Source organism: Budorcas taxicolor, chromosome 1 (assembly GCF_023091745.1).
Source record: "Budorcas taxicolor isolate Tak-1 chromosome 1, Takin1.1, whole genome shotgun sequence".
Lineage (NCBI taxonomy): Eukaryota > Metazoa > Chordata > Mammalia > Artiodactyla > Bovidae > Budorcas > Budorcas taxicolor.
The window spans coordinates 55,424,857-55,448,907 of record NC_068910.1 but is presented as its reverse complement, the minus strand read 5'-3'; the positions used below and the strand labels follow the sequence as shown (position 1 = coordinate 55,448,907).

At 49.0% G+C, this 24,051-nt stretch overlaps 1 protein-coding gene across 1 annotated transcript in view; it reads left to right on the top strand.

Annotated features, from left to right (window-relative positions):
- TGFBR2 (transforming growth factor beta receptor 2) overlaps positions 1 to 24,051 on the top strand; it is an 88,583-nt gene that overhangs the window by 22,383 nt on the left and 42,149 nt on the right. Inside the window, exons 2-3 of the mRNA XM_052640764.1 lie at positions 14,455 to 14,623; positions 18,927 to 19,117. Coding sequence (XP_052496724.1) covers positions 14,455 to 14,623; positions 18,927 to 19,117 — 360 coding nt within the window. The remainder of the gene's footprint in view (positions 1 to 14,454; positions 14,624 to 18,926; positions 19,118 to 24,051) is intronic.

The following is a 24,051-nucleotide window of genomic DNA, read 5'->3' as shown; positions in this document are numbered from 1 at the left end:
AGCCTGGAGCCCAAAGTGCGCGTGCACCAGTGAGCAGACGGGACTGTGCTGCTCTGTCAGGGATGGTGAGCTCAGGGTGCAGGAAGATAGCGATGACTGGCATGTCCTTGTGAGCAGAAGGCAGGCGTCTGGAACAAGAACATTTCGGTTGGAGGCAACAGCCAGTTCAGATGCCCTAAAACCAGAGGCCGCGTGTCACCTTTCCCCCTGCCCAGCCACCTGCTGGCTTTCGTATTTACTTCTGTTTACATTTATAGACACGTCTTACATTGTGCTCCATAGAAACGGAGCCAGACTGCGCCAGCACTGGTGTAGGCAAGAAGATCAGACCAAGGTGGTGAGGGGGCTTCCCTTGTAGCTCAGTCAATAGAGAATCTTCGTGCAAGGCAGGAAACCTGGGTTCAGTTCCTGGGTCAGGAAGATCCCCTGGAGAAGGAAATGCAACCCACTCCAGGATTCTTGTCTGGAGAGTCCCATAGACAGAGGAGCCTGGCAGGCTCCAGTCCATGGGGTTGCAAGAATCAGGCACGACTTAACGACTAAAACCACCACCACCAAGGTGGGGAGAGACCGTGAAATGGAGTAGAATGTGCTCTCTCAGTCTCCTAGCAACCATGCCGCTTTTTACACACCTTGGCCTTTGCTCCAGCACAGGGTACATTTAATGAATGAGACTGAGTGCAAATCAAAGACACCGAAGTCAGTTGCATACAGGAGCTTGCAAAAAAACTCCTCTGAAGAGCCTGACTGTAGTCAAGAACTGTAGCTTGACTTCCTAGTCAAGGGTCATTGGCAACGTTTTGAAGTTGAAGTTGCATGCTCCACCCTCAGCCCTTGTGGTGAATGTTCCTTCACCATCGCCCGTCATTGGAAGCAGCCCACTGGATCCCAGTACCTAGTGATCAGATGCACTTCCAGGGCCTTATGGTTCCCATTGTTCCTGGTTAAAATGATTGTTGGGTGGATAAAGATGTGGCGCACACACATGATGGAATACTATTCAGCCATAAAAGAATGAAACAGTGCCATTGTAGCCGCATGGGTGCAACTAGAGATGGTCACACTAAGGGGAGTCAGGAAGGCAAATGCCGTATGCTGTCACCTTCACGTGAAATCTGAAATATGGCACAGACGAGCACACCTCTGAGACTCAGAATGTGAGATCAGACTTCGGTTGCCAAGGGGGAGGTGGGGACGGGAGTCTAGACGAGGCAGAGGCAAGCTATTGCATGTAACATGGAAAATCAACAAGACCCTGCTGTGTAGCACGGGGAACTATGGAGAAGAATAGTAACAATTTTATATCTCTGGATAACTGAATCGCTTTGCTTTGCAGCAGAAATTATCACAATGTTGTAAATCAACTATACTTAAATAAAATAATTTTTAAAAGTAAAATGACTATTGGGATCTATCTTGACCCTTCTGCGACCTGTTGGCAAAGACTGCCATGTAAATGCTGCTTTCTCTTCTGCCGACTGTGGGGCTCTCGGGACTTGCGGGGGCGGGGGTGGGGCTTTTAATGTCTCACTTGCTGGGAGATAGCACGGTGCGGCTCACAGCTACTTAACTGCCCAGAGCCTTTCACACTGTTTACTGCAAGTAACAGTAAGGTCCTGGCATCCTGGGAAGGGCAGAGACCCACCTCACCTTCTCATCCAGCTGCGCCTTGAGGAAACAAGCCAAGTTGCCCAATTTAAGGGTAGATTCTCATTTTGTTTCAAATTCCCTACTTGAACTTAACAATGCTTGAAACTTGTTTCTTTTCTGTTTCACTTCCTCTGCTTGAAGGACCCGAGGAGGGGGGTTTCAAAATGGGTGGCGTTATCTTAGAAGCCAAAGTGAGCCTGAGCATGCTTTTTCCTCCTCCGATGCCAGCAAGCCAAGGTTTGTTTGGCTGCTCTTAATCCAGTAAAGGTGCCCCATTCCCCCTTCCCTCGCCCATGGCCAAGTTCTTCTAGAACTGGGTCCCTGTTCACATAACGCTGAGACTCAGAGTGCTCTTTACTTTCAGTTCCTTAAAATTGACTGTAGTTTCTTTTCCTTAATTTGCATTTTGGAGAGAATCAACCTTAAACAGATGGCATAGTAGTAGGAGCTTGATTTTGAATTTTGGCCTTTAACTCGGCCAAGACTTATGGAGCCCCTGATACATGGTCCACCTGGGCTAAGGCTGTCTGTCCTGGAATAAGACAGGTGACATTCCTGCCCTCATGAAGTTGCCAGCCTCTGCCTACCAGCCTCAGCTAGGAACTTAAACACTTCCCTCATCTGTAAAGTGAGAACCGTCACATCAGTCTTTCATAACTACATGTCACACATAATCAAGGCATTGAGCAAGCAAAAGGGTCTTTTTATGTAACCATTCCTGTTGTTATTACTTATCACTCAAGCTGAGCTGGGGAAATAGATCTGGAATAAACTGTTAACAGTAAAAGTCTCTGTTCTAAATTGGAATTTCCTCCTCATCCCCCATAGTTAGTGGAAAGGCCTCTCTACGGAATGAGTGGAAAGTGATCCTGTCCCCTGACAGCATTTTCCTTCTCTCCAACCTCATGATGCACGGGTGGCACTCTGGTTTTGTTCTTAGAAGCCCGGGTCAGCTGCCTGATCAGGTGTGTGTCTGTGCTTGTGAAGGGGGGATGCGGTCCTTCAGCAGTGTGCTAAGAAGTGGCCCACAGCGGATTTCTCCATCTGCAGAGAACACACAGCAAAGCGATAGTCCGGACGCCGTTTCTCTCGTGAATGGAAACATGGCATCTCATGCCATTTAAGTGGGGCTGCCAGGTCAATGCTGGGACATGTTTGAATTATTCAGCTTTCATGACTTTGGGGGTGGAACTGTGAATGTTTTCCGGAATGAAAAGGACTTGAGACATCATTGTGCTCAGCACAGTCTTTGACTGGTCCGAGGATGAGCTTTGGAAACTGGCTGGGAGCCTGGAGCCCTGTCGTGGCCTTCTAGAGCCTTCCCAACTCCCTGCCTGGCTGGCTCTCCAGTGCGATTGGGGGGCAGTAGCCCCTCGTGAATTTTCACGTGATGAAATGGCCTCAAGGAAAAGAGGTTAAGGAATAGTGCTTTCCATATATCTGAATGGCATGGAGCCCCTCTTAGCCAGACACTCAAAAATCTAGTCAAGTTGTTGTCTGTGTCCTCCAGTTTTCTGTCCGCCGTGAACGTAAGTGTCCCGGTTCTGTTTGCTTGAGAAGGAGAGCCAGCCGTAACCGTATTTCAGCATGTTAGAATTCCAGAATCTCAAAGTGCCTCCATGCCTCCCCATCTCTGAATGTTGAAATTCACTAATTTTATCAGCACGTTGCCAGATAACACACTAGGTGTCTCAAAGCCAAAGCAGACCAGCTCTGGCTTGTTGAATGTTTTGCAAAGGTCAGCAGAGGATTGGAAAACTTGACCTTCAGCTTACTACCTATTTGCCAGATCTAAGCTGGTTATAGACAGTATTTTAAAACCACATTATTTGTTTCTAGAAGGATTGCTAAAAGACCCTAAGCACTCTTGGAAACCTTTTGGTAACAATGATTGTTTCCATTCTATCTCTGAAAGCTTTGGGAGCATCACAGGAACAGAAGTTGTTATATTTTGTTTTGTCTGCTCCCTCAGATGTCCTGAAAGGTTTCTTGGAAGTCATCAGCCTGCCGCATCCAGTTGGTAACTGGGAATAGAGTTGCCAGACTTGGTTATCTTTGTCGCTGGCATGCCTTTCCTGTAGTTTTCGTAACGGAGAGAGAGCATTGCCTGCCCTGTTCCTTTTCTCACCAGAGAGTCCTTGTGTGGCTCTTACATGTATGTCAAGCCTGTTTTCTCTCCATCTTGACCCTAAAAGGTACCATTTCATAGATCAAGAAACGGAGGTTCTCAGAAGTTAAGTGGCTGACCCCCACACCTGAACTCACACTCGCGTTTTTGTCTTGAAAAGTCTTGGACTTTACCAGCCTGCCCTTATTATAAGTGAAGTAATTGCAGGGAACCAAGGCTGTCTTCTGAGAAGCTTACCGCTCCCCCACGCTTTACCTGCTCCTCTCAACTCCATCCGGCTGCTTTCAGGGTCTTTGCCTTCGGCTGGAATGAGCGTACTCCTCTGCTCTTAGAGCTCTGTAGCAGGAATCTCTGTTTTATTGTTCATAGCAAGAAAGATGAGGGCTTACATATGACCTGTGGCTTTGTCTCTCCTTGACTGTCTCTCATTGACCTTCCGTAAGTTATTCACCTCTTCGACCCTGAATGTCCCCATCTATAAAATGATGATGAGACAAGTCCACGGCATTTGTGATGAGTAAATGAACTGATCACCGCAGCGCTCAGCACTGGCCTATGCATTTGGCTTGCCTCCAGTAAATGGTGATAATAGAATTAATAGTATTAGTTCGCATAGATCTGACTTCTGAAACAGAAAATGTTGCTTCTCCTTGAACTGAAATGTGAGTATCCAGAGTAGAGAAGCAAATGCATATTGGGAAATACCCATCCTAGAGAGTTCATCACAAATTTTTACATTCCTGTGAAACCTCTAGTAATGGAAGAGAGAATTGAATGGACATGATAAACACTCACTAATGGAAAACATTTCGACGGCTGCAGGGGGTGCAGGGAGGCTGGAGACGCAGAGCAGCAGCTGGGAGGAGGCGCAGGTACAGATGCTTTGCACCACCTGGAGGGTGCCGACCCTCCCCTCCAGACAGCGGTTATCAAGAGGGGCGCTGGCCCATTGTTGCCCCATCTTTTTATTTTCTTAAATTCAGTTAGAAATCCAGCTTTTCATGTAACATCTCCTCATTTTTAGACTTGGTTCACATTTGAAACAGAACTTAAGCCGTGTCTGGGGGCCATCCCCACCTCCCACCCGACGTGGTGATCTCGGCTGTGGCATCTCCCAGCCTGGGCCAGCCCCAGGCTCCCTCGTCGCCAGAAAGCCAGCCTCTCGAACCAGACTCACCATCTAAAGGAGTGTCTCTCTCCTGAGTGCAGCAGCATTTCCGGCCCTTTTCCAGATCACAAATATGGGAATTATCTGCTTTGACTGATATTTTCCCATACTTCATAAAACTGTAGTTGAAAAACCTTTCCAGCACTGGGCACGCACGAGGACAGGACACTGAAGCACATTTTGAAAGAGAGGTAGGGAAAAACCGCCACAGAAATTTAGAAATGAAAAGCCGGATCTCACAGGAAACTGCTACTCAGACCAAATTCCTTGCTTAGTTGAAGCAAACAGCTTAACCTAAATACTAATTTTTCTGATTGTCAGATAGTTGCTACCTTTTAAAAAATCCTTTCCTACTGGGATTTTGTATTAGTTCTGGCATTTTGCTTTCAGTTGCCTCAGCATTGTGAGTTAAAGTATTGTTTAATTCATAAATAAATAACTTAATGGAAAAGCATATCTTTGGGTAGACGATTTCAAAGTTCTGTTGGCAAAAATCATTTTGTGCATGTTTTTAATTTCCTGTCAGATCATAGACATCTTGCAGAAAGAACCATGCTCTATTCTGTCCAGCCTTTCCATAAAAGGTTAATATGAAGGCTCTTCCAGGGCAGATAAATAATGCATGTTTGTTTATGTTGGCTAATTTTTCTGCTAAGTAATAAATGATTTTAGCTGAACTGGAATGTGATAACACTCCATGAATCCTGTGCTCACTGTCTTGCCTCCATCAGACTATTTACCATGCTGTTTTGACTGTCACTAAGAGAGGTAATCATCTTTTATTTTCAATAATCTCTGTGTTATTTTCCTTGTTGCTACCGCCCATCGTCAAGTCACATCACCTGAAGGAGACTTGTTTTCTCCGTTACTATTACTTTCTGTAATGGGCCGACTTTAATGCCCTTCCTAGCAGGATGGTTACGATTTTGACGGTCTGTGAAATGGCACCACAGTCTGCTCCTCACTCGGTGAACGACCCCGTGTGTGTTGATGTGGATTCATTTTTTGTCAGTTTGTTCCCTCTTTTCCTCAGCCCCAGCACCTGCATGCTGTTGGGTTTTGGCTCATTTCAAAAATTCTACAGTTAGGATTTATGCGCTGCAGATAAACGCGCTGTTAAAAATCAGCTTTCTCAGTGATGAACTAAAATTGGCAAGCTTGGACGGTGGTTTTTGTTGCAGACTGCTCACCTCTGCCCAGCCTTCTCAGAAGAGTGTTTTATCCTTGAGATCTCTGTTAAAGTTGAGAGACCTAAAAGTGTTGCAGCTCTCTGAACAGGCAGAAGTGCCTGTATTTTGAAATACTGCCTCTGGCAACAAGACAGATATTTCCATCTGCAAGAGTCATTTTAAATGTTTGCGTTTTGTCACCTGATATGTGACCTGATTCTGGGACATATATCAGGAAAAAAAAAAAAGCAAATTCAGCAGCTTGTTTGAGAACTCAAACTGTGCTCCATTCCTCAGTGATCCGAGAAGTTCAGGGATAAGCAGAGAACAGAGCCTGCCTGCTTGGGAGTTATTTGGAGTTCGTGGGGCGGCTGCTGCTGCTGCTGCTGCTGCTGCTGCTGCTGCTGCTGCTGCTGCGTCGCTTCAGTCGTGTCCGACTCTGTGCGACCCCATAGACGGCAGCCCACCAGGCTCCCCCGTCCCTGGGATTCTCCAGGCAAGAACACTGGAGTGGGTTGCCATTTCCTTCTCCAATGCATGAGAGTAAAAAGTGAAAGTGAAGTTGCTCAGTCGTGCCCGACTCTTAGCGACCCCATGGACTGCAGCCCACCAGGCTCCTCCATCCATGGGATTTTCCAGGCAAGAGTACTGGAGTGGGGTGCCATCGCCTTCCCCGTTCGTGGGGCTGGGGAGTATAAAATAGGGAAGAAGCAGGTGATATTCTTACTCAGCTGCTGCTTGTCAGATGTTTGTCAGTCTAGTCAGCTCTAGCTTGTTTTAAACATATATTATTAGTTTTATATGTATATAACTCCTTTAATAGTTCCTTACAAATCAAAATTTAAAAATCCTAGTTCAAAGGCACAATCAAGTTTTCAATTTAAAGTACTCTATGGAATTAATCCCTTTGACACATCCCATAATTCCTTAATTTGCTTGTTTGGGGAATACAAATTTATGTTTATGTGGCGTAAAGCCATCCATAGATCCATAGTGTAGTGTTAAACTCATGAGCCAAAAAGGCTAAAAAAAAAAAAAAAGGAATCCTCAAAGCTGAGTTCCCTCAGTTAAACAAGTCAGAGGGTGGGGAATTACACACACACACACCCACACACACACACACACCACCCCCCACCCCCCCACCCCCCCGCCAACCTTCCAGGGCTTCAGAGTTAGCTCTATAAAAGTGCCATCAGACTGGAGTTTTATTAAGAGGGCAGAGGGCCTGCAACTGCCCAGATTCAGGGGTTTATTCACCAGCTCTTGAATTTTAAGGTTTTAAACCAGGCTTGAGTTTCTTCAGTTCACTGTTAGAGTGTTGTCGTTGTTCAGTCACTCAGACACGTCCGACTCTTGCGACCCCATGGACTGCAGTGCGCCAGGCTTCCCTGTCCTTCACTGTCTCCCAGAGTTTGCTCAGACTCCTATGCATTGAGTCAGTGATGCTGTTTAGCCATCTCATCCGCTGTCGCCCCCTTCTTATGCTTTCAGTCTTTCCCAGCATCAGAGTATTTTCCAATGAGTTGGCTCTTCACGCCAGGTGGCCAAAGTGTTAAAGCTTCAGCTTCAGCAACAGCCCTTCTAATGAGAATAGGATAGTCTCATAATAGACTAGGTAGACAAAATCAGGTTCTGTTGTTGCCTGTTGTGCGCCTGCTGGGACGTTTTTCATGCCTCCTCACTCTCCTCGCCTTTTGTAAATGTAGTTTTGGTCAAGCCATGCTATGAGCTGTGTAAACCTCGGACATCCCTGTGGCTCTCCTTCTCTCCATCTGTCAAAACAACAATTGTTGTTGAATAATTCTCTGTCTCCAGAGATCCTGCCCCTGGATTGTCTGGATTCCCCGCTCTGCTCAGCCTCTTGTGGTCTATGCTCTGCTCCCAGGGAAAGTGCCTTTCTGTCCTCTCATGCCTCTGAAGACTACCCATCCTTTAAGAATAAGCTCCTCCATGAATCTGGCTATCCCTGTATCAGCTTTTTGTCCTTTTCTGACCTCTTGCTTGCACAGAAAGCAAGTTGGTTGCATCTGACAGCATTGCCTCTCTATCTAGTACGTAAGCCACAGGAGGGCAGGGACCCACCTAATGTTTGTTTTAAGTCTCTTTCTGTGTGGAGACGATTTCAGAGACCTGATGAACCCCGGTTGTTGACCATGTAGTCGGCAGCTTCAATGTGGAAAAATAGGTGTCTTTTCTTACTAGGCTTTTAACTGCTAGGAATGATCCATCTCCTTGCCTCTTCAGATAGATTTTAGAGTATGGATTAGGTCATGCTTGGAGGGTCCTTAAGGAGTATTATCATTGCAAAAAAGTATTTGCATGAGGAACATGGATGCCTTCAGGCTAGTGTCTCTGAGTCTTTCCTGTGCAGACTCTGGCCTCCCAGGTACCTACCCTTGTGGTGGTTTTTCCAGACCAGCTCCTGGTGCCGAGACCTTGGGGCACTGCCGTTGGAGAAAAGCCCCTCCTCTCCTGCTTTCAGTACGCTTATCATTACTTAAGGGATGAGGGTTACAATACAATTTTAAAACTAGTAAAGGAGGTATCCGCCTTGTGTTAGAAGTTCCGAGTATGCAGCAGATGTTCAGAGAAGGAAAATCTTTCTCAACTATCTTTGGCTTAATTATGAGGTGTCTTTTTGGTGTATTTATTTACTTATTTATAGCAACTGGCCAAAGGCTTTGACTGACTGGGGAATGTCTCTCTTTCGTTATGAATATGAAGGGTCCTGTGCGGTTGTTCGGTGCTTCCTCCTGGGCTAGAGAATGCATGTAACAGGCCCGTAGACTGGTCCCACTGGTCTCAGGGGCCCTGGGTGTCTGTTGCCTGCATCGCAGACCATGGCGGCTGGCTGCCAGATGGTAGCCTCCGTGTCTGACTCTGAAATGCCAACTGCAATTGAAAACCTTCTTGCCGAGAACAAGTCTTTCCATTCCGGGACCATATGGTGATCAGAGCCTCTGGGCCCACGACCGTTTATGGGGCCAGGCTCAAGAGAAGAGCAGATGGGAAGAACTGTCATAGGAGAGCATGGCTGGAAAAATGGTGAGGAATCGGTATTCAATTTTGCTAGATCCAGCGTGAGTGGAGACAGGGGACTCATGGCCAGCCACAGACTGGGTTCTCCACAAGACTGCCCGAAGAGTGACCGGGCAGCTTCAGCGTCAGCTGAGAACGGGGCCAGCGCCTACCTGAGAGGAGGGGCGGTACCTGTGAGTGCTTGGTGCGTGCTGGTTGGGGCTTGGTGGGTGCTCCAGCGCTGCTTCTCTCATCAAAGAGGAGCCCGGCGCTTGCTGTGAAGGTAGAGGATTGACAACTACCATCAGCTGACCTTCCGAAAGGTAGATTACCCTCAGCAACGTGACTGAGCATCCTCCAGTCAGTTGGGAGGCCTTGCATACAAGCAAGAACTGAGGTTTCCTGGAGAAGGAATTCTGCCTGAAAACGGTAACACTGGTTCCTGCCCGAGTCTCCAGCTTGCAGGCCTGCTAGAAATTCCAGACTGGCCATCCCCACCGCTGCATGAACCAGTACACGTAGTACACACACCCGGGTGGGTTTAGCGTGTTCCCAGGGGATTTGTGTGCTTATTAATGTCGGAGGAGCACTGCCTTGAGTCATAGTAGTTCTGCTTGCCAGCTGCCTTGATTATTTTTTGAGATGCTGCGCTTGGTTATATCAGTTTTAATAATCCTTGCTGTGAAATTTATAGCACAAGGCAAGACATCCACAGGTGTTTGTAGAATAAATGAATTTCTAAGTGTCCTCAAAACATGCTGTAAAATGACAGTAGGTAGATGCAGGAATTCAAAGCTACCCAAATGCATTTCTGCCCAATGTTTGGGATTATTTCTGGAATTTTGAGACTTTACCTAATAGTTCAGCTAATGGTAGACACCATTCCCAAAGGTATGAAGTCACAGTTTGTATGCAAAATCCTCAATATTTTTATGGAATAATCTAACCCTTATTAGGCTGCTCATCTTTGACCTTCAAAGACAACAGTGCTGTTCTAGAAACAGACACAGCTAAGTGTTTACTTTGTTCATATTCTCAAGACCTGGCAGCAAGGTCTCCAGGCAGCAAGTCTGGGGAAAACGTGCTCTAAAATGAGGAAGGCGATGTGATCGAGACTGAAGGTCTTGCCGTGACTCACGGGTCTGTGTGAAAAGAAGTGACATGTGACGGTCCATGTGACCGTCATATGCTGAAGGGAGGCCGCCTTCGCTCACTTCCCTTGCTGGGTGGCTTTCTAGGTGAGAGATCTTCTCATTCTGGAGAATGCTGCATGGTGGTTCGGTGTGTCCAGCTCTTTGCGACCCCATGGACTGTAGCCTACTATAGTAGGCTGGACTAAGCAGGCTTCTCTGCTTGGGGCTCTCCAGGCACGAGTACTGGAGCGGGTTGCCATTCTTTCCCCACGGACTGGAATGCACAGAGGCCGTCGTATGTGCAGTGAATGACCATGTCCCCCTGCCCCCGCCCCTTCCCCCCGCTGCTCTTGCCTCCCATTCTAATTAGCCTTGAACTATCCAGCAGGTTCTCTGGAGCGGGCCTAGGTTTCTTCACTTGGGACTACGGCCCTTCAGGGAATAGTGAAGCGATGAACCAAAGTTTGCATGCATTTCTCTCTACCCCCTCGCTCCAGAGTGAGAGCAGAAATCTTTTGTCAAGATGAGGTGATCCCCAACAAAGATGTGAAGAGCACTGCGTCCTTGCACTTACCTCTTTGCCCCACCAGGGCTCCTGTTCACAGAGGACAGTGCTGGCTTTGAGCAGAGGTTGGAAGTTACTTGCTGGCAGAATGCTCCAGGTCAGGAGCCTCCTGGTCAGCTAGTAGGGAGTGGCTGGTAGGGCTGGGGGCATGGCAGAGACTGCCCTGTGTCAAGGCTTTCAAACTGAAAAAGAAAAAACACTGCCAAGCTAGAAAGTCCATTCACCTTAGCAGTGGTAGCTTTTACTGTAACAAAGGGAAAAACGGGGCCTCCTTGCGGTAACTTAGGCGGCTCTGTAATAACTGAAAGGGAAAGTGAAGTCGCTCAGTCGTGTCCGACTCTTTTCAACCCCATGGACTATAGCCCACCGGGCTCCTCCATCCATGGGATTCTCCAAGCAAGAGTACTGGAGTGGGGTTCCATTTCCTTCTCCAGGGGATCTTCCCGACCCAGGGATTGAACCCAGGTCTCCCGCATTGTAGGCAGACGCTTTACCATCTGAGCCACCAGGGAACTGAACACCCTGACAAACAGGTGAGGTGCACACGAGCTGCCTCCCTCCACGGGCCTGTGCCTCCAAGCGGGGGGTCAGATTGTCCTTTTGCCTCTCCCCAGAATTCACCTCTCGCGTTTGGCCTCCCCACTGGCAGCCAGGCTAGGCAGCGCCCCGAGGCCCGGCCCCCTAACCCTGCAGCCTGCTGGCCCTTCTTTCTCCTCCTCCTCTTCCTTCTGTTTTCCACCTCCTCCCTGTGGACAGTTTTGCAGACATCAGGTCTAAAGCACTTCTGCTTGTCCACACATCTGTGGCTGCTGCCGCAGCTTTCGCCGCCAGTCACGTCTGACTGTCTTGCTCTCCCATCACTTCTGACTGTCACTTTTGACACATTTCTTAGCTGTTTGCTAGAAAAAGATTTGCCAGCCCAGGGAAGGGCTCCTTTGGATCAGCAGGTGGCGGCGTGCTGATCATGTGGCCTGGGTGCGTGCTTTTGTCCGGCTCTGCCAAGAGGCTGCCCTCGCTGTCACATGCAGTGTGTGTGTGTGTGTGTGTGTGTGTGTGTGTGTGTGCGCGCGCGCGTGTGTGTGCGTGCATGCGTGCGTGTGTGCGTGTGTGCACGTGTGTGCGTGCGTGTGTGTGTGTGTGTGTGTGTGTGTGTGTGTTGTGGACGGGGAGGGCATTTTTGTGCCGCTTTGCTTTGTGCCAGTTATGTCACTTCCAACTAATTCCAGCTCAGTGTCTCAGCCTTGGTTGCATGTGAGAATTGTCTGGGCAGCTTCTAAAAGTCCTGGTGCCCAGGCCACCCTCCAGAATAATTAAATCAGCATGTCTGCGGGGTGGAGTGTTCCATGAATTTGTTAAGCACCCTAAATGATGGATGGATTTCAGCATTGGCCTCAAAGTTGATAACCACTAATAGAGGCTAAAATCCTAAAATGCTGGAAGGCTGAATTCCAAGTCCTGGAGGCTTGATGTTATATTTGAAAGCAACAAAGCTTTCTAACCAGCAAATAGATGTTTGTCTGAAGCTACTCTATTAAAAAAAAAAAAAATCAAACAGAACACGGCCTGGCTTTTTTTTTTTTCCTTGCCCATGTCTTTTAGGGAAGCCCGAAGGTTAAATTAGCTGTTTCATAAATGGATCCAAATCTAACCAGTGTAGGGGGAAAAAAAAAAAAATATATATATATATATATATATATATATATGTGTGTGTGTGTGTGTGTGTACGTATTTTTTTCTCCCCCTGTTGTCTTAGTCCCAAATGAACACAAGATTCAGAGAACATTGCAGCCTGTATTTTTAGCTAAGTTTAGTTAGAGCTCTTGGTCTGGGAGACATTGAGAATTTCAAAATAGTTTGTTACCTCAAAATACATTTCCTGAAATGGACTTGAGGCCTGAGAGGGATGAATGGGCTTTTTTTTTTTTTTATGCTTCTATGTTTATTGTACCACAAGAAAGCAAATCTTAAATTTATGTAAGTTTTTATTTTTAGAGACCCAGGAAACAGGTGTTTTGCCCAAGCGACAGAAGGCTGCGTGGCAGAGCGCCGCCGGCAGACTCGAATTCATGGGCAGGGAGCGGCGGGGGAGGGCCCTGAAGCTGTGCACCCGGCCTCAGGCCCGAGCATCCTCAGTGCAGGGGCGGACCAGGAGGCCTTGCTCAGGCCTGAGAAGCACCGTCCCGCCTCCTGAGGGCGGGTCTGGTCCTGTGCCCCTGCGCCCGGGCGCCCTGTCTTTTCTCGTCTAGCAAGAAGGGCCTTTGAGTTCACGTTTGTTGAGGATAGCCAGGCTCCATCTCCCGGCTCACACCTTCAGTTACCAGCACTGCCAATGGCAGAGGGTCTCACAGAGGAAGAAGAGGGGCGAGGGTGTCACGCCTCGTCAGCACCCCTCAGCGTGGCGTGTGCTGCAGGGACAGTTTGCCTTCCGCGTGTCACTGGGGAGCGTGAAGGAGTCTCGCACTCTGCCCGGGGTGAGCGGGGAGCGCTCTGTCGCTCCCTGCCTGGTGCAGAGCCAGATGCGTGCCTCTGTGTTTGCACCTTCGTGGATTAGCCAGTCACCATCGATCAGTACACGTTTTGGATGGCATCCGTGTGACAGCCCCTCTTCTTGGCCCTGGAGAGGCCGCGTGGAAACAGGCAGAGAAGGCCGCATGGAGCTTGCGTTTGGTGTGGATTGGAAGCCACTGGGTGGTGGAGAATGTGCAGATTAGATGAAGCCCTGTGTTGGTCCCTTGTGGGCTGCCTTAGGACCAGGTGGTGACGTTTAACAGAGGCCAGGAAGGCGCAAGAGGGCAGGCGAAGGCCAGAGGAAGGGCAGGACCTGAGGCAGACGGGAGCCTGGCTTCTCCTGGGAGAGGCCCTGGTGTCCTTGAGGGGAGTGAGTGAAGAGAGCGGGCAGCCGGCGCTGCTGGGAGGGAGGAGGGCAGAGAGGGGCCGGCAGCAGAGCCCAGAGCTGGAGCTCGCTGGCACGCACGTGTGTGTGTGTGTGTGTGTCTGGGAGACACACTTTTATCAGCTGAGTTGGCTCAGGGCAATAGGGCGAAGTCAGAGCCAGGCTTTTGCCAAGAAGGCCCTGATGCTCTGGTGAGTGTAGGTCAGGAAAGCAGCGGCCAAGTCTGCCCTCTTCCCCAGGGCCTGCTCCGAGCCGGCTGACCCCCTTTGCAGATGTGGCAGCTGCGCTCCACGTGACCCCGGTCTGCCCACCGCCCTCTTGTTGGGCTCCCGTGCCCTCTGTGCGTGCCTCTCTTTTGAACTGCCCTGCCCTGGTCTGTTTTCATCTCCACCCAACCAGCTAAACTATAACTTCCTTTAAGAGTACGTCCAGCAGCACCCAGTACCATGTGGTAGGCTGACTTGACGTCTGTCTCTGGATTGAGCGCAGAGGTTTTGGTGGAAGGAGTGCCTTACGACGGTCACTGACAGAGGCAAGACGTTGGCCCAGCCATCCCCACCCCTCGCTGGCTTCCATCACAGCCTTCTCCTCTGGTGCGGAGGTGTTAGCAGCCTTTCTCCACGTGCCTTGTTAGTGGGCCCGGGTTCATCTGGCATCGCGTCGTATTGGGACTCCGTTGGTAGCTGGCTGCGTCGGCTCACCACGTGGCACGTCTCTCTTCTCTTCGCAGTTAACAGCGACCTGATGGTCACTGATCACAACGGTGCCGTCAAGCTGTCGCAGCTGTGTAAGTTCTGTGACGTGCGATCGTCCACCTGCGACAACCAGAAGTCCTGCTGGAGCAACTGCAGCATCACGGCCATCTGCGAGAAGCCGGAGGAGGTCTGCGTGGCTGTCTGGTGAGGGTGCTTCTCAGTGCTTCCCCCCCTCCCCTGACAAGCAGTGGGCGTTGGGGGTGTAGAGTCACGCGTCTCGTCTCTTCGGCATCTGTCCCGTTCCCCCCTTCAGTCCCTCTCTCTCATTTTCGCGGTGTAATTTCTTGAGCTACTCTGTACACTTTCAAATACACACACACCCCTTCCTTGAGTCAAGGAGAGGGATTTGCCGCTTACCAGCCACTAAAGTGACCCCCCTGGGGACCCTGCAGTGACGCCCAGAGCTCTGTTCCGAGGCAGACTCAGCCCTGTCTCACAGAGATGCATGCTGGCCTGCTGCAAGAGGGGCGCACTTGTCAGAGATGGGGCAGCGACTCAGGGCATGAGGAAATAACCCGTGCCTTAGTCAGAAGCCTGGCTAGCGCAGCACACCACCGCTGGCCAGACTCCGCCTCTTTCTCTGGGAGCAGATTCTCTCCTCCCTCCCTTTCCCTTTTTTTCTCTTTCTTCTTCCCTCCCTCATCCTCTCATTTTTGCTACATATACACACAAACACACACACAGTGGGAATCATTCGATTAGCACATAGTTATTAACATATATTATGAATTGGGGATATGAGCCAGAGATTAAAAAAACAGTGATAATTAAGAGAGTCCTCATTTTATAAAAAAAAAAAAAGTATACATTTGTTGATGAAATGTAACATTTTGAAGAATTATATAGATGGTTTCAATGCATCAGCTTTTTTTTTTTTTAAAGTAAGCTCTGTGTCTCCTGGCTGTTAGCAAATGAGAATATCCACCCAGTTATCTTTGCCTGCGCCTTTGGGCAGGAGTCTCCGGAGACTTTCTCCAGAACATGTGCCCTCAGCCTGGACAGTAGATCTGAGAGCCTGGCACATTTCCCTACCCACTGGGGCATGAATCAGGTGCTTAAGAGCTAAAGGAAAGTTCACACCCAAGACCTGTCACAGTGGCTCGCCATTACCTGCCGGCTGCACCGTGTCCAGCTCTGAGCCCTGCTTTTGCAAAAGGGCTTTGACAGAGGTGGTGTTCGAGGAGAGGGACACGTGTGATGGGAGGTCCAGACGCTTGCCAGCCGAGGGCTGGCGGGGGCAGGGAGCCAGGTTAGTCCAGTAAAGAGGACGTGGGCTCTGCGGAGAGAGCGGAAGGGCTCTTGAGTGGGAAATGTAGTAAGTGGTTGTGCGGAAGCCTACAAGGCTGGAGAGACACACAGCTTCTCGAAGGGGATGGACAGACAGACTTGAGCTCAAGGTCAGTTGAGGTGTTCTCTCAGTCATGGTTTCCTGCCAGTGGGGCAGGTGCCCTTCTCTGGAAGCATCAGACCAAGGTCAAGGGGAGAGTGACCACCGGTCAGGTTCAGGGCAGGAAGCTTCAGAGCCCGACCGGGTGACCCCAGGCTCCTCCTCCGTGTCTGTTCTCTGCTCACCCTTGCTTACATAGCCAATGGGGATGAGAACTTAACTTCTGCACCAAAAGCAGACTTTTTCATTAAGGGGGGTTTCCCTACCCCTAGTCCAAGTGCAGGGGGTAGAATGTGAACCGCGCGCTCCTGGCATTGATGCTTTGCTATCTCAGAAGGGGGGCCCCGCTCTGCCCCCTCCGTGTTTCAGATGTAGAGTCAACTGTCTGCAGAAAGACACATCCAGAGGTGAAGAGAGGGGACGCCAGTGTGGGCGTGGGCGCTCCCCCGTGGCCCCACCCCCGCAGCACCGGGGCACTCACCCGGCGCCCTCCAGGGAGGGCCCCTCCCCTGCACTTACCAAGCTGGAGTGGCTCTGCCTCCAGGGACCAGCCCCTAGGACTGGCTGGTGCAGGGGCCTGAATGCTTGACCACATCACCTCAGCTTGGGACGGCTCTGACGGGCCCTCCCAACCCCCAGCCGCCCAGAGGGCAGCTGAGGCCTCATCGCAAACCCCTTGCCCACTCTCTGCAGCTTTGCTCCCTGAAAGGACGTTTCCCCAAAGCACCTGCACAGCCTCAGAGTCTGTGTGCCGGGGCCCTCACACTCAGACACAAGTCTGTGTTAGAAATAGCCGAGCGGGGGAACAGAAGACCGCTCTCTGTGATCTGTTCTAGTCTTCTTTTCATTCGTTCCTTTGTTGAATTAATGCCAGTTGTGCACTCTCACCAAGTGAAATGCTTAAGTCCTTTTCAAGGATAGAAATATTTTGGAACCAATATTAATTTGATGACTGTGGTTCTTTCGTCATGGATATTGACAGTCTCTTCAGTTGCAGGACAAAGAAGTCTGTGTTTATTTCCCTGTATTTTTCCTTTCTGTGCTTCAGTGTATCCAAAATGTTTTGCACAGTGGGCCCTGTCTGCCTGCGGGGCGCTGTTACAGCACCGAGTGGAGGAAGCCCTTAAGGACCTTACGGAGCCTCAGTCTTGTTGGTTTTTTTTTTCCCCCTTTTGACGCATGTATATGTGTAGTGAAGGAAGTGAAGTGTCTCAGTCGTGTCCGACCCTTTGCGACCCCATGGACTGTAGCCTGCCAGCCTCCTCCGTCCATGGGGTTTTGCAGGCAAGAAAACTGGAGTGGGCTGCCATTTCCTTCACCAGGGGATCTTCCTGACCCAGGGACTGAACCTGGGCCTCCCGCACTGCAGGCAGTTTTTTTACCATCTGAGCTAACAGGGAAGCCCATTATATGTTTGCATATATCCATATATGTATGCCCCCTCTTCTTTAGATTCCTTCTCCATGTAGGTCATTACAGAGTACGGAGTAGAGGCCCTGTGCTATTCAGCGGGTCCTTATTAGCGTCAGTCACATACAGTAGTGCGTGTATGCAGTCCCAGGTTACCGCCCCCCACCCCCGGTAACACACATGTGTTTTCCACGTCCGTGACTGTGCTTCTGTTTTGCCTCGGGTACTGAGGTTGAGCCGCCTCCCTGCGGTCCCTGTTCTGCGGTTAGTGGCAGTAGAAGGCGAGGGCTCAGAGAGAACCGGCCCAGGGCTCTGGAGAGGCTTTTCTTCAAGCTCCCAGTTTCTTCCTTGTCCCTTCCCAGGGCCTCTGGAAGCTTCGCAGAGGAACGATACCATGCCCTTCCCTGGGAGCCTGGGGGACTCGGCGTGCCTTCATTTTGCTACCAAAGTCAAACGCAGGACCCTCCCCCTCAACCAGACGAGCACACACCTGTATGCTCACTCACCTGCGTTCCCCCCGGGAGCCCTGGAGCTCTCTCCACAGCCCACACCCTATGGGGTAAGGAGGGCCTCTTGTTTCACGGCCACTGTTTTCCTCAAGACCTCCCAATAACTTGGGGGTTAAGGAGAGGATTTTTTTAAGTGTGTTTTTCAAAATTACTTTTTAATTTTTATGCAATTTTTAAAGGTCACACTCCATTCACAGTGATTAGAAAATACTCCTATACTCTCATCCTTGCGTGTGCCTTACACCCAGCAATCTGTGCCTCCCACTCCCCCCACCTCCTCACCGATTTGTTCTCTTTGTGAATCTGCTTGTGTTTTGTTATGTTCACTATTCTGTCGTGCTTCTTAGATTCCACATATAAGCGACATCATACAGTACTTGTCTTTCTGTGTCTTATTTCATTTAGCATAATTTCCCCCAAATCCATCCATGTTGCTGCAAATGGCAGGCTTCGGTTGGGGAGTCTCCGGGCTGTCTGCTGAGCTGGGCTCCAAGCGTGCGGTGTGCAGGGACAGTCAGTTTATGGTGTCGGCACGGAAGGACGCCTTGCAGTTCTTTCCCACGTCGCTCTGTATTTTCCCTCATGTCCCTTTCTGTCGTGCAGGAGACCGCAGTTCTTCATCTGGAAGTTTCTTCTGTTGCCAGCCCCGCCAGCTGCTGGCTGGGATGGCGCCCTCACTCACGGAGCCCCGGGCCCAGCAAACAAAAAGAGCAGAACCGCAGCCGCTTTGCCAGACGCACTCCCTGAGAATAATTTAGCTAGATTCTGTCCAGCAAACTAGGGATGTGTTGGCAGCCTCACAGGGCGGTCAGGAGGGAAGGTTTAGAGTCACCCCCAGGACCTAGCCGTCTCCTTTTCCCCATGCCCTCCCTCTAATGATTGAATGAGTGAATTAAGGCTTCAAGTGTACTTTCCCAACAAGTTAGTCCCCGAGACAGCCGTCATGCTATGATCCTAAGTGGGCTCTGAGATAAGCAAAGGGGAAAGTGGAGTGGGTGGGAGGGCGCAGGAGATGCCGGGCGAGCTGCGAGAGGTGGAGCTGAGTGACGGGAGGCAGCGCCACTTAGACACAACGTCCTGAGGTTGACGCGGCCCAGACCGCCTTGTTGGGGTCACACTCACCTGCCTTCTCTGCACCCAGGAGGAAGAATGACGAGAACATCACGCTGGAGACGGTCTGCCACGACCCCAAGATTGCCTACCATGGATTTGTCCTGGACGATGCTGCTTCTCCAAAGTGCATCATGAAGGAAAGAAAGGGGTCCGGAGAGACTTTCTTCATGTGCTCCTGCAGCGCTGAAGAGTGCAACGACCACATCATCTTCTCCGAAGGTGAGTGTTCCTCTCCGAAGTCTGCAGGCGCAGGTACGTCCTTCTGTGGCTGGTGGGAGCGGGCTCGCAGGCCCCCTTACTTGCTGGAAAGAGGGGCTTAAGGGGTGACAGGGTTGGCTCCGGTCTGTATCCAGTCTGGCTCCTGGGAGCCACATTACGATTCTTCACCGTGGTTCTCCAGGCGCAGGGCCTGGAAAGGCAGTAGCGGCATCACTTGAGAACTTGATAGAAGTGCAGGTTCCAGGCCCCAGCCTGGCCGTGGCACTGGAAACTGGGTGCACGTCCAGCAGTCTGCACTTAAACAAGCCTTCCAGGTGATTCTGACGCCACTCAGGTTTGAGAACGACTGGTCCAGCGGTGGGGGGAAGCTGTGTGATTCGGGAGGAGCCGTGCTTTGAGTCAGCTCACGTGGTCGTGTGCACACGCTCACTCCTCGGATTTGTCTAAAGGGCACTTACCCTTTGTCGCGTTTGAGGAGGACTGCGGTGCAGAGGCAGTGAGGCCAGCCCACACTCGGAGCCCAGCTCAGCCAGTGCCCAGCAGCTGGCTCAGTGTGGAAGGAGGGCACCCACGTTTCCTACAGTGTAGAAGCATGTTCACTGACTTTAAGGACAAAGGTAGTGTATGCCCTTTATCAAACATACAGACAACCCAGCAGTATATAACAACCTTAAAACGGAAGTACCTTCACCTGTCCCCTGACTCCCAGCCCAGCAGATGAGCTGTATTGATGGCCTGTTGGATACACCCCCGTCTCTGCCTTTCATCCATATTAGCCCTCCTTCCCTCCCCTCTTTCCTTACTCTGTCCCTCTCTCCTTCCTACTTACCTTCCCTCCCTCCATCTGCCCATCCGTCTGTCTGTCCACTCTGCCATCTGTCCATCCATGTGTCCATCTGTCTGGCCATCCATCTGTTATTCTGTCCATGCATTCACCCACCCATCCATCTGTCTATCCATCTATCTGTCCATCCATTCATTGTACCTGCTCATCCATCTTTCAGTGCAAATAGTTAATCATACTATAAATATTACCTGGCAATATTTTTTTTCACTCAGCCACTGTTATTCCTTTTCTAAACAAGGTAATATATATAGATCTATTGGAACCTGTTAATTGCTGTCTAGAATTGTATAAGCATATCTTCAAGTGACTTAACCATTCCCTTGTTGATAGATTGTTTTAGATATCTCCAGTTTTCCACTTAGTGCTACACTGACTATCTTAGTAAGAACATCTTACACATTTGTGCTAATATTTCTGCAAGATAGACTTCTAGAAATGAAATTTCTGGGTCAGAGATATGCACAGTTTAAATTTGGATAATTTACTATTAAGTTGTTCTCATGCCCCCAAAGATACATAAGCATATGAATTTCCATCTACTTTCTCCAGCACTGGAGATTATGTCTTTTAATTTTTCCAGGCAGAAGTGAAAATAATATTCTTTTGGTTTTAGGATTGTAAATCAGAATAAGGAAAAGTTATTTTAGCCCTCCATAGGTCCAATTCAATAAACAATCCTTTGGAAACTCAGGTGCTGGGCTGGCATACTACCCCTTCTGCCGTGTGTGTGCCAGCTACGGGGCACAGTGAGCCTCTGCTTTGTGGTGCTCGTGGGCGCTGCAGACCCACCTCTTCCTCTGTGTCCTTTAGCCAGTTTCCCTCCCTTCCTGCTCAGCTTCCCATCTGTGTGAAACTCTCAGCGTGCAAAGGCAGGCATGTGCACGTTGTTAGCACAGCACTTTTCAAAATCACTCCTCTCTCCTACTTTTTCCTCCTCCAAGCATGCCATTCCGTTTTTTCCTTATGTAATTTAAGTTAGGAGAGATGCTGCAACTAGATTTGATCACACTAGAACATGGCAACCCTGGTGTCCTGGTTTACCCTGTTAACCTTCCCCAAGTACTTCACCTTTAAAAAGAAGGCCCGGACTAAGCCAAAAGAGTTAATCCCTAATACTGGAATATCCATTCATATTTACTATCATCTGTGAAACTTTTCTTTCCTTTTGCATACTGGCTTATCCACAGTGGAAGAATTTATTTCATTCAAAGGTGACAAAAGTTGACAAATGGCTTGAAAATTGGATGTATTATATGTGTGTGTGTACTCCTGTACACTCTTAAGGTGTTTATGACTTCAGTTTTCAGTGTATTTCAACTCATGGGATAATCATGGGCACACGTTCATGTTTTCATTATCAGACTGTTTGTTTCCTTGTGAGGTGAAGGCAGTTTCTCATTGTACAATTCAAGAAATCCAGCACAGCTAATGACTCAGATAGCTGCGTGATTTCAGAGTCTTCTGAAATGCTCCAGGGAGTATGCTTAAAAATAAGTCTTTCCTCTATGGTGGGATATTTTCCTCACCTACAACAACAGGTATTAGAACACTTTGGGACCGATTTCTCTTATTGCCACTATCTCTTCTTTATACTAAAGAATGAAAACTTAAAAAAAAAATTGAAGTATAATTGACCTGTAATGTGTTGTTAGTAATTACTGCTATATAGCAAAGTGATTCAGTTATACACCCACCCCCTCCCCCACACTCATTCTTTCGTATCTATTCTTTTGTGACTGATCACAGGGGACTGAATACCATTCTCTGTGCTCTACGGTAGGCCCTTGTTGTTTATCCACTCCATGTATGAAAGCGTATGTCCGTTAATCCCGACTCCCAGTCGATCCTCTCCCCGCCCCGTCCCCCTTGGCAGCCACCAATCTGTTGCCTGTGTTGATGTTTCTGCCCCATAGATAGCTTCACTGGTGTCGTAGTTTAGGTCCCACATATGCGTGATCTCATACGGTATGTCTCTCTCTTTCTGACTGCGTATGACCGTCTCCGGGTCCACCCAGGTTGCTGCAAATGGCATTACTCATTCTTTTTTATGGATGCGTTCAGTTCAGTCCAGTCGCTCAGTCGTGGCCGACTCTTTGCGATCCCATGAATCACAGCACACCAGGCCTCCCTGTCCATCACCATCTCCCGGAGTTCACTCAGACTCACGTCCATCGAGTCCGTGATGCCATCCAGCCATCTCATCCTCGGTCGTCCCCTTCTCCTCCTGCCCCCAATCCCTTCCAGCATCAGAGTCTTTTCCAATGAGTCAGCTCTTCGCATGAGGTGGCCACAGTACTGGAGCTTCAGCTTCAGCACCATTCCTTCCACAGAAATCCCAGGGCTGATCTCCTTCAGAATGGACTGGCTGGATCTGCACCACCTCTTTATCCATTTATGTGTTGATGGATGTCTTGGTAACATTGCCAAACTAATCAGTCAACCCAAGAAGGATACAGTTGATCTTAAACCTGGTCATTTGGAAATGAGCTAAGTAAGCTTTACTCAGTCCTTTCGTGTGACAGAATTCCCCAATGAAATGGAGGTGTTTTTCCATAGTGGTAGTGAAGACATTTGTGTGTGTGTGTGGCACAGACTTTGTGCCAGCATGGAGCTCCACGTTGAGAAGGTGAGGTGCCTTTTCAGGAATATTTCTTTGGTTTCCATGATAATGTTCACATTACTTTTTCTGTGGAATTGTAACCATACTATCGCCTAAAGCAGGAAGACACGGAATGCCTTCAGGATGCATTTCACAAGATGCTGTTCTGAACTGGATCTCCAAGGGAGCTGTTGGATAGCCTGAGGAACCCTGGACAGGGAGTAGAGAGGCATTAAAGGGGTTCGCCTGCATCATTTTGCTCCTCAATTGTCTATTATGTTCATCTGCGGGGGTGAGAAGCCGGATCCCTGGCCATCCCATTCTCCTCCTGACTTAGAGCTGAACTTCTGGAAATGGCTAGGCCTCCTGGCCATGCGGGAAAGGGCATTAGCAGTAACCTCAAGCCTGGACTCTGAAAAGTTTGGTTTCAAGGCCAGAGGCCCACCCCCTTCTTAACTGGCGTGCAGCATGCCCGAAACCCGGGCTGTGAAAATTCCTGAACAGCAGTAACAGTGGCCTGTCTCCTGCATGGGAGCCTGGTGTGGTTGTGCTGACTGCTTTCAGGAGCACTGCTTTGCTTCACTGCTTTGCTACAGGCATAACTTCTTTTGACATCATACTGTACCATTGTTTCCAAATTTACTCAGGTATATTTAACAGATAAAGTTGCACATATTTAAAGTGTACATCATGGTGACTTGATACACATATACTTTGTGAAAGGATTTCCACTTCCTACCCCCCTCATCTAGGCAATTCACATATCCATCACCTCACATATTTGTCTTGTGTGAGATCATTTAAGTTCTACTCTCTTAGTCAATTTCAGTTGTACAATAATGTTATCACCTATAGTCACCATGTTTTACACCAGATCCTCAATACTCATTCATCTTAGAGCTGACAGTTTGTATCCTTTTAACAACCTCTTTCTCTTCCCCCATCCTCCAGCCCATGGCAACCACCATTTTTTTTTTTTTTTTTTTGCTGACTTTTTCACATTTATTTTGCTTATGTTAAATGTGTGTATTCTTGGATTCAGTTGGACCTAAGTTTATTCCTAATGTGGTTAAAAAGCACTAACTATAACACTGCAATCTGCAACCATTTTTCTGTTTTTATGAGTTAGCTTTTTTTTTAAGATTCCACATGCAAATCCTACCACGAGGTATTTGTCTTTCTGTCTGGCTTATTTCATTTAGCATAATGTCCTCAGAGTCTACCTGTAATGTTGCAAGCAGCAGGATCCCCCTCTTTTTCGTGGCTGAACACCACTCCGTTGTGTATGCACACCACATCTGTGTCCACACGTCCCTTAACGGACACTGGGGTTGCCTCCACGCCCTGCTGATTATTAATGACGCTGCAGTGAATATGGGAGTGCAGGTATCTCATTGAGATCCTGTTTCTGTTTCTTTGGATAAATACCCAGGAGTGGAATTGCTGAATCTAATGGAAATTCCGTTTTTCTTTTTTTGAGGAACCTCC